The sequence below is a fragment of the Mobula hypostoma genome, chromosome 3 (assembly GCF_963921235.1).
Source record: "Mobula hypostoma chromosome 3, sMobHyp1.1, whole genome shotgun sequence".
NCBI lineage: Eukaryota > Metazoa > Chordata > Chondrichthyes > Myliobatiformes > Myliobatidae > Mobula > Mobula hypostoma.
In genome coordinates, this window is record NC_086099.1 from 70,311,184 (window position 1) to 70,326,340 (window position 15,157).

The window sequence follows — 15,157 nt, forward strand, 5'->3', positions numbered from 1 at the left end:
ACAAAGTTATTGAATTCAAATATTGAAATAATGTCACTGAGCATGGTCATGTTAATATACAACAGTGTTTAGAAGTTTTACATTTTAGAGGTGTAAGGAATCTGTTTGGCTTAAATCCTTTCCAATTAAATTACCTCAGAGAAGTAACTCGATCAATTCTGAGAGAAAACAGATGGCAATATCCTTGCAGTCCTGTGGCAGACTACACATAACCAAGATTGAAAGTGGACTCTAATTCCAACCTCTCATGACTTCAGTTGAGTGAAGGACAAATAGAGAAACAACACACACATATACACACACACACACACACACATCTCAGATGCAGTTGTTGCATCTATAACAAAATATTAACCATCGTTGTAAACTGCTTTCCCGGCAACAGAACAGATATGTAACACCGGGCAGAAAATGTCATCCCCAAAAGAGAAATCTGATTTTGTGAGTTCACAATTATTTAATGCTCTGTACCTTTTGTTGCATCCATTCCTCCAACTGCAAACAGTACTCCCACAGTTGACTTTCTAGGCTTAGTGCGAGGACTCTGCATCATGTTGCGACGCTCAGGTAACAGGTGATATTTCATTGCTTCCATAATGAGTTTTTGGCATTCAATGTCATCCCTAAACAACACATTGTTCTCCATGTCTGCAAGAAACTATTAGGAATAATTCAAATTCAAACAAGCTGTTAAATTGGCAAAATCTCTATTCAACTTAAACGAGAGATTGCACATACACAAAAATTTATTGTGTATATATTTTACATTATTAAGACTCAACATACTTAATAAACTTGGATACTATCCTAGTGAAATACCATGGTTTAACACTTCCAGATGCAAAAGAACATTTACCTTATTTCTCATTCTTTCACATAAGCTTGAGGGACACATTGCTTAGCAAATACTACGACACTCCTGAAATACACTTACTTAAGGTTTTTTCATTATCCTCCACTTTAACTCCTCCAGAATGTCAGGGTTCAGCTGTTGAAACCCAGAACACTGGAATTCTCTCCCTAAACTGGTCTGCCTCTCCACAGCTATTTTTTGTTAAAGACACACCTTAAAATCTATCTCTTTCAGTAAGTTTTGGTGATCTGCAGCACATATCTCTGAAGACTTTGATGTCAAATTTTAAATTGTGAAGCAGTTTGGGACATTAATGAAAATCAAGCTGTATTAATATGGTGTGTCAGGGTAAATGCAGAAATTTTGGCCCACAGTGTTAACAAGAAACAATAAAAGCCAACTGATAAAAATACTCAGTATCACACAACTGATTCAGATGCCCTGAAGAAAAATTTTATTAACTACCCTTAAAAGCAATTACTGCAACAAATGTAATTAACAAGTACAAAAATAACTTTAAAAATACAGAATAGCTTGAAAATTTGTGATACCTGTGGACGCCACAAATAACTTTTAAATTAGTGTGGTCCTCAGTAATAAAGCTATAGTGGTTCACACAGGCAATCAAATGCACAGACATAAGGAACCTGTGGCCTTTACCTATTAACTCCATGGAATGCAAGAAATGAAACCTAGACACTGCTCCCCCACCCCAACTCTAAGGTGGTCTCAGTCAATCTAGTATATCTATACTTTCAAAAGGCATGTGCCTGATAAATGCTTGTCACACAAAATAAGGGTTAATATCATTAGCATGACTAGAAGTCCGATCAAAGGACAAATATCAATAGGAAAGTAAGGCATTTTAAGGTAATCAGGCTTTACTAGCATGGTGCCACAAAGTTCAGTACAGGGACCTTATCCTTTTACAATCTATATTAATGAATTGGAGAAAGGGACTGATAATGAGGTATCCCAAGTCGGAACTGAATGCAGAAAGAGACAGGTAATTGAATTATGAACAGGGTGCAAAGGGATATGGAGAGGGCCACAGTGTACTGGAGAACAGATGATTGATAATGAGGGGAAACGTGCAGGTTGGTGGTACACAAAACGACAATATTAACATGCAGCTACAGGAAGGACTTTGAAAGCCAGTTGTCTGTCCTTGTTATACAGAGGCAAGGAAGGTTTGTTGCAATGATATAGGGTTCTGATGTGACAAGATCTGGAGTACTCTGTGCCACTTTTGATCTTATGATTAAGAATATACTTACCTTAGGTTGTGAAGCATAATTTTACTAGATAGCTTCTTGAGATGAGGGGCTGTTGTGAGGAGAGATTGATTAAAATGGATCTAATCGAAGTTTAAAAAAAATATAAGTTGGTCTCATCAATCCTGAGAGGAATTGACAGTTTAAATGCTGAGCGCCTAATTCTCTGACTAAGTAAAACTAGCAGCCACACATCAGGTTAAGGAGTCATTTAACACTGAAAGGAGGAGAGATTAACTAGCCAAGGCGACTATGAATCTTCAGAATTATTCACCTCAGGGGGCAGTGGATGACCAATCCTTGAATATATTGAAGATAAAGATCAAAAGATATTTTGACATTAGGTAATCAAGGAAAGTGGGAATTGGATGGAAAAGGGGACTTGAAATAAAGCATTTGCCGTGACTTACTGAATAAAGAACCAGGTCTGAGCATCAGACATAGAACATAGAGCAATACAGCACGGGTCAGGGCCTACCACTCATGCTGTCTGTGCTGACCTTGATGCCAATTTAAACTGCACATGGCTCAGACCCTGCCTTCCCCTGCCTGTTCATGTGTCTGTTTAAATGTCTTTTAAACGTTACTATCATATCTGCTTCCATCTCCACCTTTGGAAGAAAGATCCAGGTACTTTCAATTCTGGGTATAAAAAAAAGCTTACCTTGTAAAATCTCCCTAAATTTTCCTCTTCTCACCTTAAAACTATTCCCTGTAGTATTTAATATTCCCACCTTGGGAAAAGGACTCTGACATTCTACCCCATATATGACTCTCATAAACTTATATACTTCTATGGCTTACTCCCTTTTTATATTCTTAAATTTTTATTTAAAGTAGTAAAAGACTTGAAGTTAATGGAGAATGATCTTTTGTAGATGGCTGAAGGTGACACTGGTCAGCGTAGATTTTTAACATTTCATGGACCTGAGCACTGACATGTAGTACAAATACTTGATCAATATAATCAAACACTTATGACACAGGGGGAGGTCATTTGATTCACTGCGTCTGCTGGCAGACAATTCCCCCATAATGCTTTCTCAGTGATGGATTTCTAAAACTAAGTGAAAATGAGGCGAATTTTCAAGCAGAATTTTAAATCTGCTTCTGTGGATCCAAAGAAGAACGTGAAATTTGATGGACGACTTTTGCCACTTTTCATCACAGTGTAATAAATCAAGTAAATATTACAATCACAAGTCTGAGTACGTGCTTCCTGCCTGGGAAAAATATTACCCAAGGCTATTAGGAAAAATTCTTCTCTTCAGATCACAAGAGAGGTCTGAAGAACTTACTCCCTCACTTATTCTTCTAGTTAAATGATCAAAACCACCAGATAAGGAAACCAAAAAAACTTACAGCCACTGGAAATCTGCAATAAAAGCAGAAAATTATGGAATCTTTCAGCATTTCAGACAGACTATGTGCTAAAGAAATGGGGTTAGTTTTTCAGGATGCAGACCCTGTCAGAATAGGGAAGGAGAACAGGAAATTAGTATTAAGTTCCAGGCTGGGTAGAGAGCGGTGGATAAAATAAAGGGTTAAAATGGAGGTAAGCTGTAAATGAGGTCATTTGGTTGATGGGTTACTGAGGACAGTGAGGGAGAGAGAAAATTGTCCCTCCATAAAAGTTTTGAGCTGTGGTAAGTTAATGTGTGAGAATACAGGCAAAGGATGAAAGAGCTGTGAAATGCAGGGTGTAGGACATGCCACCAGGTCAGTTGTGCGAATGCACAGGGAACAATTGAGCCAATATCACAGATGGATAACGTGGATTAAATTGGGCCCCTTTATATGGTGTAGGGGGATAGAGTCAGATAGTGTAGAGTGGAATGTGAGGAAGGATTAAAGTGGCAGGTAACAGGAAGCTTAGGGTAACCCCTGTGACTGAGTGCAGGTGCTCTACAAATCAGTCACCAGGAAAGGGATGAATCACTGTAAACACTGAATGGAAGGCATTAATTTGAACACAGATGTGAATTTCTGCTTCATCCAATAGATCTGTTTAGAAGGAAAGAGGTGAAAGGACAGTTGTTGCACGTCCTGTGCTAGCACAGGGGGGGCTGTAACGAGTATGTATGTGGAGAGGAAGAGTGGACCAGTGAGTCACAAAAGGTCTTAGATAAGACCACAAAATGTAAGAGCAGAATTAGGCCATTTGGCCCATCAAGTTTGCTCCCTCATTCAAACATGGCTGATTTATTTTCCTTCTCAATCCCATTCTCCTGTCTTCTCCCTGTAATATTTGTTGGCTTTTCTAATAAAGTACCTATCGATTTCCACTTTAAATATACCAAATGACTTGGCCTCCACAGCTGCCTGTGGCACTGAATTCCACAGACTCACCACCCTCTGGCTAAAGAAATTCCTCCTCATCTCTGTTTTAAAGGGATGGCCTTTCTCGTAAGCTGTGCCATCTGACTCTCCCACTATTGGAAACATCCTCTCCACGTCCACTCTATCTAGGCCTTTCAATATTTGGTAGTTTGCAATGAGATCTCCCCTCATTCTCCTAAACTCCAGTGAGTCCAGGCTCAGACCATCAAACACTCTTCATTCCCGGAATCATTTTCATGCACTTCCAATACCAGAAAATCCTTTCTTAAATACGGGGCCCAAAACTGCTCATAATACTTCAAGTGTGGTCTGACCAATGCCTTACAAATCTGCAGCATTACATCCTTGCTATTATTTTCTATCTTCTTGAAATGAATGTTAATATTACATTTGCCTTCGTTACTGCCAACTTAACATGCAAGCCAACCCTTAGGGAATCTTGTACTAGGATTCTCAAGTCCCTTTGTACCTCTGATTTCTTTATTATTAGACAGTAGTCTACATTTTTATTCCTTCTACCAAAGTGCACGATCTTACACTTCTCTACACTGTATTCCATCTGCCACTTTGCCATTCTCCTAATCTGTCCAAGTTCTTCTGCAGACTTTCTATTTCCTTAATACCTCTTGTCCCTCCACCTATCTTTGTTTCATCTGAAAACATGGCCAGAAGACTATCAATTCTGTCATCCAGATCATTAACATATAACGTGAAAAGTAGCAGATACAACATTGGTCCCTGTGGAACATCACTAGTCACTGACAGACAACCAGAAAAGGCCCCTTTTGTTCTCACTCCTCTGTTAGTTAGCCAATCTTCTGCCCATGCTAGTATGTTTTCTGTAATACCATGAGCTCTTACCTTGTTTAGCAGCCTAATGTGCAACCTTCTCAAAGGTCTTCTAAAAAATCCAAGTAAACAACACTTACTGACTCTTCTACATCTATCCTGCTGGTTATTTCCTCAAAGAATTCCAACTGATTTGTCAGGCAAGACTTCACCTCAAGGAAACCATGCTGACTCCAGCCTGCTTTATCGTGTGTCTCCAAGTACCCTAAAACAACTTGCCAGCCACTGGAAATCAGGCTACCTGGCCTATAATTTCCTATCTTTATTTTATGGAGAGAGTGACATTTGCAATTTTCCAGTCTTCTGGGACCATCCCAGAATCTAGTGATTCTTGAATGATTATTACTAATGCCTCTACAACCTCTTCAGATATCTCTTGCAGAACCCTAGGATGTCATCATCTGATTCATTTGATATGTTGAAAGTAGAGGGGATGAAAAGAAATGTTTGATACAGGAGTGAGTATTGTTGAAGATCATAATAGGTTGAATGTACAGGCTTGGAGGAGTCGAAAATGAGGATAAGGTGAACTGTACTTGTTCTGCTTAGGTCAAAGGGGGAACAGAGAGGCGATATGGGAAATAGATGAGATGCAGTTAAGGGTTTTACTAACTATGGTACAGTAGAAGCCACGGAACAGGTAGAAAGATGACATCTCTCTGTGTGAAAAGTTTCATCACTGTAGAAATGTGGAGTCAGAGTAACTAGTGGAGTGAAATGGAATCCTCACAAGAGGCAGTACAGGACAAAGGGTAGTCAGACATTTGTGGAAGTTCATAAGCGTGCAATGGATTTTTTTTTGTCAGTATATCTCCTGAGGTAGAGATAGAGGGAAGGAAGGAAAAGGTCAAAGATGGACCATGAGAAATTGCAAGCAGGTTAGAAATTGACAGCAAATTCTGTATGAATGCCAGAAAGAGCAGTAGTCAGTCATCAATGAACCAGAGTTCAGGAAGCAACCTAACCACAATAGACAATAGGTGCAGGAGTAGGCCATTCAGCCCTTTGAGCCAGCACCATCATTCACTGTGATCATGGCTGATCATTTACAATCAGTACCCTTTTCCTGCCTTCTCCCCATATCCCTTGACTCCGCTATAGAAACATAGAAAATAGGTGCAGGAGTAGCCATTCGGCCCTTCGAGCCTGCACCGCCATTCAGTATGATCATGGCTGATCATCCAACTCAGAACCCTGCACCAGCCTTCCCTCCATACCCCTGATCCCTTTAGCCACAAGGGCCATATCTAACTTCCTCTTAAATATAGCTAATGAACCGGCCTCCACTGTTTCCTGTGGCAGAGAATTCTACAGATTCACCACTCTCTGTGTGAAGAAGTTTTTCCTAATCTCAGTCCTAAAAGGCTTCCCCTTTTTCCCCTCGTTCTGGACTTCCCCAACATCGGGAACAATCATCCTGCATCTAGCCTGTCCAATCCTTTTAGGATTTTATATGTTTCAATAAGATCCCCCCCACAATCTTCTAAATTCCAGCGAGTATAAGCCTAGTCGATCCAGTCTTTCTTCATATGAAAGTCCTGTCATCCCAGGAATCAATCTGGTGAACCTTCTTTGTACTCCCTCTATGGCAAGAATGTCTTTCTTCAGATTAGGGGACCAAGACTGCACACAATACTCCAGGTGTGGTCTCACCAAGGCCTTGAACAAGTGGAGTAGAACATCCCTGCTCCTGTACTCGAATCCTTTTGCTATGAATGCCAGCATACCAATCACCTTTTTCACTGCCTGCTGTACCTCCATGCCCACTTTTAAGGACTGGTGTATAATGACACCCAGGTCTCGTTGCACCTCCCCTTTTCCTAATCGGCCACCATTCAGATAATAATCTATCTATTTTCTTGTTTTTGCCACCAAAGTGGATAACCTCACATTTATCCACATTAAACTGCATCTGCCATGAATTTGCCCACCCACCTAACCTATCCAAGTCACCCTGCATCCTCTTAGCATCCTGCTCACAGCTAACACTGCCATCCAGCTACGTGTCATATCTTAAGAGCTCTATCTAACTCTTTTTTGAAAGAATCCACCACTCCCTCAACCCCATAAAAGTGTTTTCCATATATCTCACAAAAAGACAGATATGTTCCCACAGGAACACCTGTGATCTGGAGAAAGTGAGTTGAATTGAAAGAGAAATTGTTCCATATATGGGGGAAACTAGTTGGTCCATTGTTCAAGGAAGAAGCAGAGTGCTTACTGACCATCTGGGTGTGGGATGGAGGTGTATATCGGTGGTAAAGATGAGGTGATTGAGACTAGGAATTGGAACGGTGAAGGAAGACACCAAAGGTGTTGTGGATACATGTGACAAAAGACTGCACCAAGAGAGAAAGGATGGATTGCAAGTGGGAAGAAATAAATTTGGTGGGACAAGAGCAGCCGTAAACAACACATCTGCCAGGAGCTGACATCTGGCTTCTGTGAGGTAGAAGTCAATTTGTCAGACCACAACAGCACAATCCTTGTTGGCGGGTTTGACGACAACATCAGGATTGTTTCTGGATGAGTGGAACATTGCAAGTTCATAGGGGAAAAGTTAGAATGAGGTGAGTGAAAAAAAAATCAGTGAATACACGGGGGGGGGGTGTAAAGAAGCCAAAGGGAGGGGTCAAGATGGATCACAAATTCTAAGACAGGAAGAATGGTCCACAAGCTGGGGTGAGAATTCGTAGCCAAAGAAATGAGCACAGAGATCAAGGTAGAAGATGAGTTCAATATCATGTTAATTCATAAAAATAAGGAATGAAGGGGATGAAACTGAAGCCTCTGTTGAGGACTGGTGGTTCGGGATCCAAAGAGTAAGAAGGTCAAAAGGCTGGTGAAAATATGGTCGGGGTAGAATTTGCCGAAGAGATGGAATCAAGGGAAAGTGGAGAGAGAGAAAAATTCAGAGGGCTATTCGAATTCCAGGGCTGTTAGAATTTGCAGTCTTCCACATGAAAAGCAAGGAAAATAGTTGTTCTATTTTATTTATTTCGAGATCCTGCACAGTGACAGGTCTTTCGGTCCAACAAGCCTGTACTGCCCAATTGCATCTCTGTGATGATCTAACCTATTAATCCATACATCTTTGGAATGTGGGAGGAAACCAGAGCACTCGGAGAAAACCCACGTGGTCATGGGGAGAACGTACAAACTCCTTACAGACAGCAGTGGAAATTGAACGTGGGCTACCTGCTCTATAACAGCATTTGGCTAACCCCATGGTACCACGCTGCCCTCCGTTACATCACTGAATATAAAGGAAAAAGTGGAAATGTGGATCAAGACAGAAGAAATTAAGTGAGTCAATGTCATTAGGAAGTATTATCAAGGCTGTGCTGTGCTGACTCACGGCATTAAGAATGGATCTTAGGATGTGATAAGAACAATGCCTGGACAACAGGTGATTCAGCTATGTTCAGTTTTGACTTTTTGATTCCAAGAAAGCACAACACTGTATACATCAAACAATGCTTATGCAAACATCAAAAAAGACTTCTGATATCATACTGAAACGCTATGTAAAATAATGAAGGACACAGGTTTGTAATACTTTCCTAATCACCACTTAAAGAAAAATATAGGGAATGCAAAGTCAGTTGCTTGAATATAAATTTAAATTAGACAGGATGAAAGGATGAGGGAAAAGGAGAACTGTGCTAAAAGTCTGATGGATATTAATAAAGATAACAAGTAACCAGAAGATGGAAGACCAGAAAAGAAAAATGTACACAAATGAACAAGAAACTCTTACACCAACTGATTAGATGAAAAAAAAAGGAAGAAGCTCGCAATGACAGCAAGTAGGACATTCAGTTTCAGGGAAGGAAATCCAAGACTTTTAATAAAAGGTATTTTGAAACTTCTATGCAACAGTAAAAGGAAGCTTCTGTTAGTGGATATTTGCTGTGTATTTACTAGTTTTATGACTTGATCCCAATTTTCTAGAATAAAGTAAATAATAGTTGGGAAATAGTAATTCTAGGGGGCAGCAATATTCAAATTCAAATTGATTTATAGCATATACCTCAAAATATACAGTGAAATGCTTTGTCAGTGTTAACAACCAGTGTACCAAAGGAGGTGCTGGGGGCAGCCCACAAGTTTCGCCACACATTCCAGTGTCAACATAGCACACCTAAAACATTCCATAAAACAACACAAACAGCAACAACAAAACAAAACAACAGTTGTCTAATCCCTCCCACCGTCCGACTACTCACAAACCCAGACAGGCCTCCAACCCTAGAACAGGCCACCTCTGGGCCTCCAGTCCATGCTCCTGAATGTTCAGACTGCAGACATTGGGCCTCAAACTATGAACTCCACTCCAGGATGCCTATCATGGGTTTGACCTTTGGGTCTTGACCTCCAGATTTGCATGGACCTCCAACTCTGGTGACCTAGGCCCTTGTGACTCATTCAGATCTTCATGGCTCCTTTGGGCCTCTACCTTTGGTTTTCCACCTTTGGCTTTGCCTTCCAGGCTTTGCTGGGTTTCACGTTCACATGGACTCTCATGAACTTCCGACCCCGATGACCTGGGGGTGTCAGTGGCTCTCATGACTCCCACCTATACCTGACATTCGCCACCTGTACAGAGTTCCTGCGACTGGTCTCTGACCTGGGTATTGTTGGTCTCCTCAGCACCTGTAACACAACTTCTAGGATTGCTGACATTCGTCCACAGAGCGTTTCAACTTGGACTCAAACTCTCCATTTACTATTGCTGATCTCTAACTCACCTCATCCCTGTCACTAACCTGACCCCTAACTCCCCTTTCTGTCCCCAAAACCATCCCAACAAACCTAACAAAACAACTAAGTTTGAGCCATGACATTAATGGACCTTGCAGCCTAGCACCCCCTGGACTGGAAGAAAATGAATATGATTCAGGCTTATTGAATATCTTAATAAAACAGTTTCGTGAAAACTAACACCACAACATTGAATACACTGTTTGTGATACTATATAAAGACAATGTAAGACACGATTCATTTCTCAATTAAAAATATTAATAATAAACTGGAAACTTGCCCAATTACAAAATCACAGAAACATCTAAGCTTGAAATGTACATTTTTTATCAAAAAAAAGTATTTAGTTACTTAGAGGAAAACTTTTGTTTTTATTAAAGCAGAATTTATCATTCTTTAACAAGAGAAAAGCTGCAGATGCTGGAAATCCAAGCAACACACACAAAATGCTGGACAAACTCAGCACTCTAGGCAGCACCTATGGGAAAAGAGTACAGTCGACATTTTGGGCCCAGACCCTTCAGCAACACTGGAGAAAAAAGATGAGGAGTAGAGTTAAATGGTGGGGGAAGGGGAGGGAAACATGATGTGATAGGTGAAACCAGGAGGGGGAGGGGTGAAGTAAAGAGCTAGTAAGTTGACTGGTGAAAGAGATAAGGGGCTGGAGAAGGGGAACTCTAATAGGAGAGGACAGAAGGCCACGGAAGAAAGAAAAGGGGGAGGAGCACCAAAGGGAGGAGATGGGCAGGCAAGGAGATAAGGTGAGAGAGGGAAAAGAGGAGGGAATGGTGAAGGGGTGGGGGGGGGGGGCATTACCAGAAGTTCGATAAATCAATGTTCATGCCAGCAGGTTGGAGGCTACCCAAATGGAATATAAGGTGTTGTTCCTCCAACCTGAGTGTGGCCTCATCGCGACAATAGAGCAGGCCATGGCTAGACATATCGGAATGGGATTGGGAAGTGGAATTACAATGGGTGGCCACTGGGAGATCCTGCTTTTCCTGGTGGACGGAGCTTTTTTTCATCTGCTGCAAATCATTTTGCAATATATTGTGAATGAAGGCAAAAGAAATAACAGAACACCAGACAGGGCTACAGAGGTAATCAGTAACAGCATCCTAGACCACCCAGCCCAGTCTCTATGGCAAGTTTCTGCACTATAGATTTTACGTTATGATTGTAACTAATTCTTAGACACCTCACTGAATGTGCTAAAATATTCATTTCTCATCTCATCCACAGCCTTGATGATTTTACACACACACACACACACACACACACACAATAGCACAAGTTAGGGCACTGTCCATTAATCTATTTCACATGTATGTTCAAAACGATGTGTATAACCATCAACCTCCTGAAATATGCAGCAGACCAAACTAAAAGCTGCTACTTCCGCTTGTTCTGCTGTTGATTACTGTCACACTTAGGAAAACCTCAGGGATTAATTTTGAATTAATTTAACTGGTTGACACGAGGGTTGCATTTAAAGCTTTAATTACCTAGCAAATGACAACCTGGAGTTTGGTAACAACTAAACTACCAGTCGGTTGTCCTATTTACTCAAGGTTATTTTAGCACCAAGTATTGAATGCTTCACGATGCTTTAAAATGAAGCTCGATGGCTTTTGTCTAAAAATCAACAATATGGTATGTCCATGACTGGAATGCTTACTGTTACATGCACAAATTAAACCCTCTCAGATCGGATAATATAGCAAGCTCCTCTATACCAACGTTCTTTGGGTCAGTACAGCTAAAAGGAGGATATGTGAAATGTTATTAGAAAAAGAAGAAATGCAAATGTGGCACTGTAACACACATCATGGACTAGAATTTACATTACTACTTTGTACCTGAAACAGCAGTGAAGACAAAATATAAAGTTTAAATAGCATAGCTTTGGAAAAGTGATGTACAGGTGAGGGAGGGAGTGGATAAACTCCGTTGTTTAGCGAGTGACTAAGAACTGTGGCTTTTCAGACCACTGAGGCAGAAAATCTCAGCAAGGATGAATTTTGCATGTGCCATTACTGTTGACATTATTTGGGAGAGTTTAAGGCTACAATAAAAAGCTAGAGGAAATGAAGAACTTGCCAAAAAGTCAATTTGATCTTCCAAATGGATGCTGTGACACAAAAGCGTGGAAAATTGTCAACTTGACCTTAAGTCAACTTCAATTCCACCTTACTGTTGGAGCTGAAAAAGGGTATTTCTAAACTGATGAGTGCCACATTAAGAAGTATGCAATTAAAAATCTATGTTTTTTGAATAGCACTCAAATTTAATGAATCAATCTAATGGATTTACATATCTATGCATTATCTCTTTAAATTTACTTGCATCTCCCTTGTTAGCGATCATGGATGCCTATTTAAGTGGGCATCATTTGGAAATGGTATAGATCTTGCATAAAATATGGTACAAAAACCCGCCCCTTCAGACTTAATTATAGAAGGCAAATTACAATGTGCCAACAGGTCAGCAGGTTTTCTCCCGATGAACATGCTGATAGCTTTTATCCTTTCCAGAATGAAAGGTTAGTCATATACTATTGAGGATGATTATGCCCATTTATTGTTTTAAATCAATGATTTAAGGCAAATAATGAATTTACCTGAGGACAGAGGAGAGGGAGTCTGATGTATGCCAGCAGTTTGCTGAGTTCCTTTTGTCTGTTGTCTGCATCGTGCCGCACCCAGCTAAGCAATGCATTCAATATAGTTTCTTCATTTGGTATGTTCATATCATCACTAGCCAACAGCTTAACTATCTCATTTGCTGGCAGTAGTAGAAACTCCTGATTTCTTATCACATCCATGAAGTGCTCCTTTAACAAAAGAAAGAACAATAATTCATATTATTTCACAGCATGTTAAACATTAATGACAATGGGACTACAAAACACACACACACAATTCACAGTTGTTCTCACAAAATTGTAAAGCACAAATTATTGCCTGAAGTTACTGAACGCAAGTCACAAAATGCAAATGGATCATGCCTTCTGCCTTGTTTTACTACCTGAAGATCCAGTCAGTAATTGTTATACAACACTGTTCATGCATTATTTATCACAGGAATACACAGATGGTTGACTTGGAGTTTACTTAAATAGATAACTCATCATAAACTTCATGTGTCATATGAAAGACAAAGTAAAAACACAGATGCTGGAAATCTGAAATTAAAAAACTGCATTGTACTCTGCCTCTGAAATTAAACTGCATTGTCTACCTTGTTATCTCATCTTGAACTTTCTTTGTCTTACACCAATTAATGTCATATGCTGAAAATATATGGAAATATTTCCTCAGCAATCATATCTGTCACTCTGACATATGGAAAATTTATAGCTTAAAAAAAATCAACAAGTCTTCCAATAAAATATTACGCTTTTAATTTTGTAATTAAAATAATTTAAACTGACAGGAATATTATAAGCTGCCAGAACCTTGTTTTATTTCTCAAATATTTCATTTTTTCTCTCAACCAAACTAGTGTTCCGCCTCCTGTACATTGAATGGAGCCATTCCACATTTGAGAAACCAGAATTCCAATTCTAATGAAAGGCTGTTGACACAAAATGTTAAATGTGTTGCTCTTTGAGGATACTGTCTGATGTGCTGAATGTTTCCAGCAATTTCTACTTTATCTCAGAATTTACGAGATTCCTTCCAATTGTGAGTTTTCATAATAAAATTGAAGATATTCTGTAAAATTCTGTAAAGAGTAAATATTCCAGAAAATTATGATTAGGAATAGATTAATCTCTGTAGGGTAAATCACTGACAACATCGTACTTTTCTTTTAATTTAAAGAAACACTATACTTAATTTTCAAATAATATCAATTTAATTATTGAGAGATTAATTCACTTTATATGCACCTAAATAGCTAAATCTAAGCGGTTTCCAAAGCAACCTTTCCTCAAAGGAATAGTTCTGACTACATATTAAAGATTTCTAGAGATTGTAATTTCAGATCATCATTGGGAACTAAGTAACATTACAATATGAAGATGCTTTTGGAGATGGCCATGCAACAAGAATAATTAGTTGTGGAAATGGTTTTCTAAAAATATGTTGTCACTCGTGGTTCCTTAAGAATATTATAGCTGGTGGTGGTAGTGGGGATAGGCTCCCACGACCTAGTAAATGCTCCCAATGGTGTGTGTCTCAAATAGCCTCTGACAAACAAGTCCAGCTCCTGGCTTTCAAGTGTAGCTTAGCTACTAAGCCCGGCGGAACCATTTCTACTGACAGGAGAAGGGGCAAAGGCAGGTTACTGGTGTCTTAAAACCAGTCGCTTCGGGCAGATGGGTCTCGTCAGCTGTGGTTGGCATCTCTGATCTCAAACCTCTGCTGCCTTGTGGCTATACCCACTTATGGTGAAAACTTCAGGAGTAAACCCCAAGGAAGAATCCAGAGTTGGAGTTCCTAAGACAATCCTACCTTGAGTTCAACACTGACTGGCAACTTCAGTGATGCCTCTGGTACCAAACTGTATCGGTCACTGCCATTCCTTTGAATTCATCAGCTGCATGGAGAAGGGGAGCCTGCTACAAAGCAATGGCTTGCTCACTACATCACACTGCCGTGCCTTGCGTATCACCGACAGCTGGGATGCAACACCCATGGCTGGCCCCGGCCCAATGAAGGGCCTCAAATTGCTACTTGAGATTTTTCTCATGGATCTATTCATTGCAAAATCTTTGCTGAAAACTCTCCTAAACTTACACTAATATTTTTTTTCTGATTTCTGGACAAATTAAGTGGCATCACGCAGTTACAAGCAGTTAGATAAAACTACCATAAATTGAATGCAACAATTTTATGTAAGTCATGTAGTATATAAACCAATCTTTGAGGAGAGAACCCAGTTAACGGCCAATTTACAGATTCTATACAGCAAATAAAAAATGCAAGTTAATGTGCCCAATGCCCCCTTCACAAGCAGATACAAATGTTAGCTATAGGCTGATGAGAGCCTTGCTGACAATTCACCTCATTCATTTACAGAAGGTGCTTTAAACTTGTTCTTGTTCCTCTCCGCGCAGTGGGTGGCAACCTT

The 15,157-nt window shown here is 39.9% G+C and overlaps 1 protein-coding gene across 5 annotated transcripts in view; it reads right to left on the reverse strand.

Annotated features, from left to right (window-relative positions):
• The window catches only part of LOC134344077 (kelch-like protein 5), a 147,987-nt gene that overhangs the window by 40,365 nt on the left and 92,465 nt on the right, over nucleotides 1-15,157 (reverse strand). For all 5 annotated transcript variants that reach the window (XM_063043295.1, XM_063043294.1, XM_063043293.1 and 2 more), the window contains 2 exons: nucleotides 12,702-12,914; nucleotides 472-658 (listed from right to left, as the gene is read on the reverse strand). In XM_063043295.1, coding sequence (XP_062899365.1) covers nucleotides 472-658; nucleotides 12,702-12,914 — 400 coding nt within the window. The remainder of the gene's footprint in view (nucleotides 1-471; nucleotides 659-12,701; nucleotides 12,915-15,157) is intronic.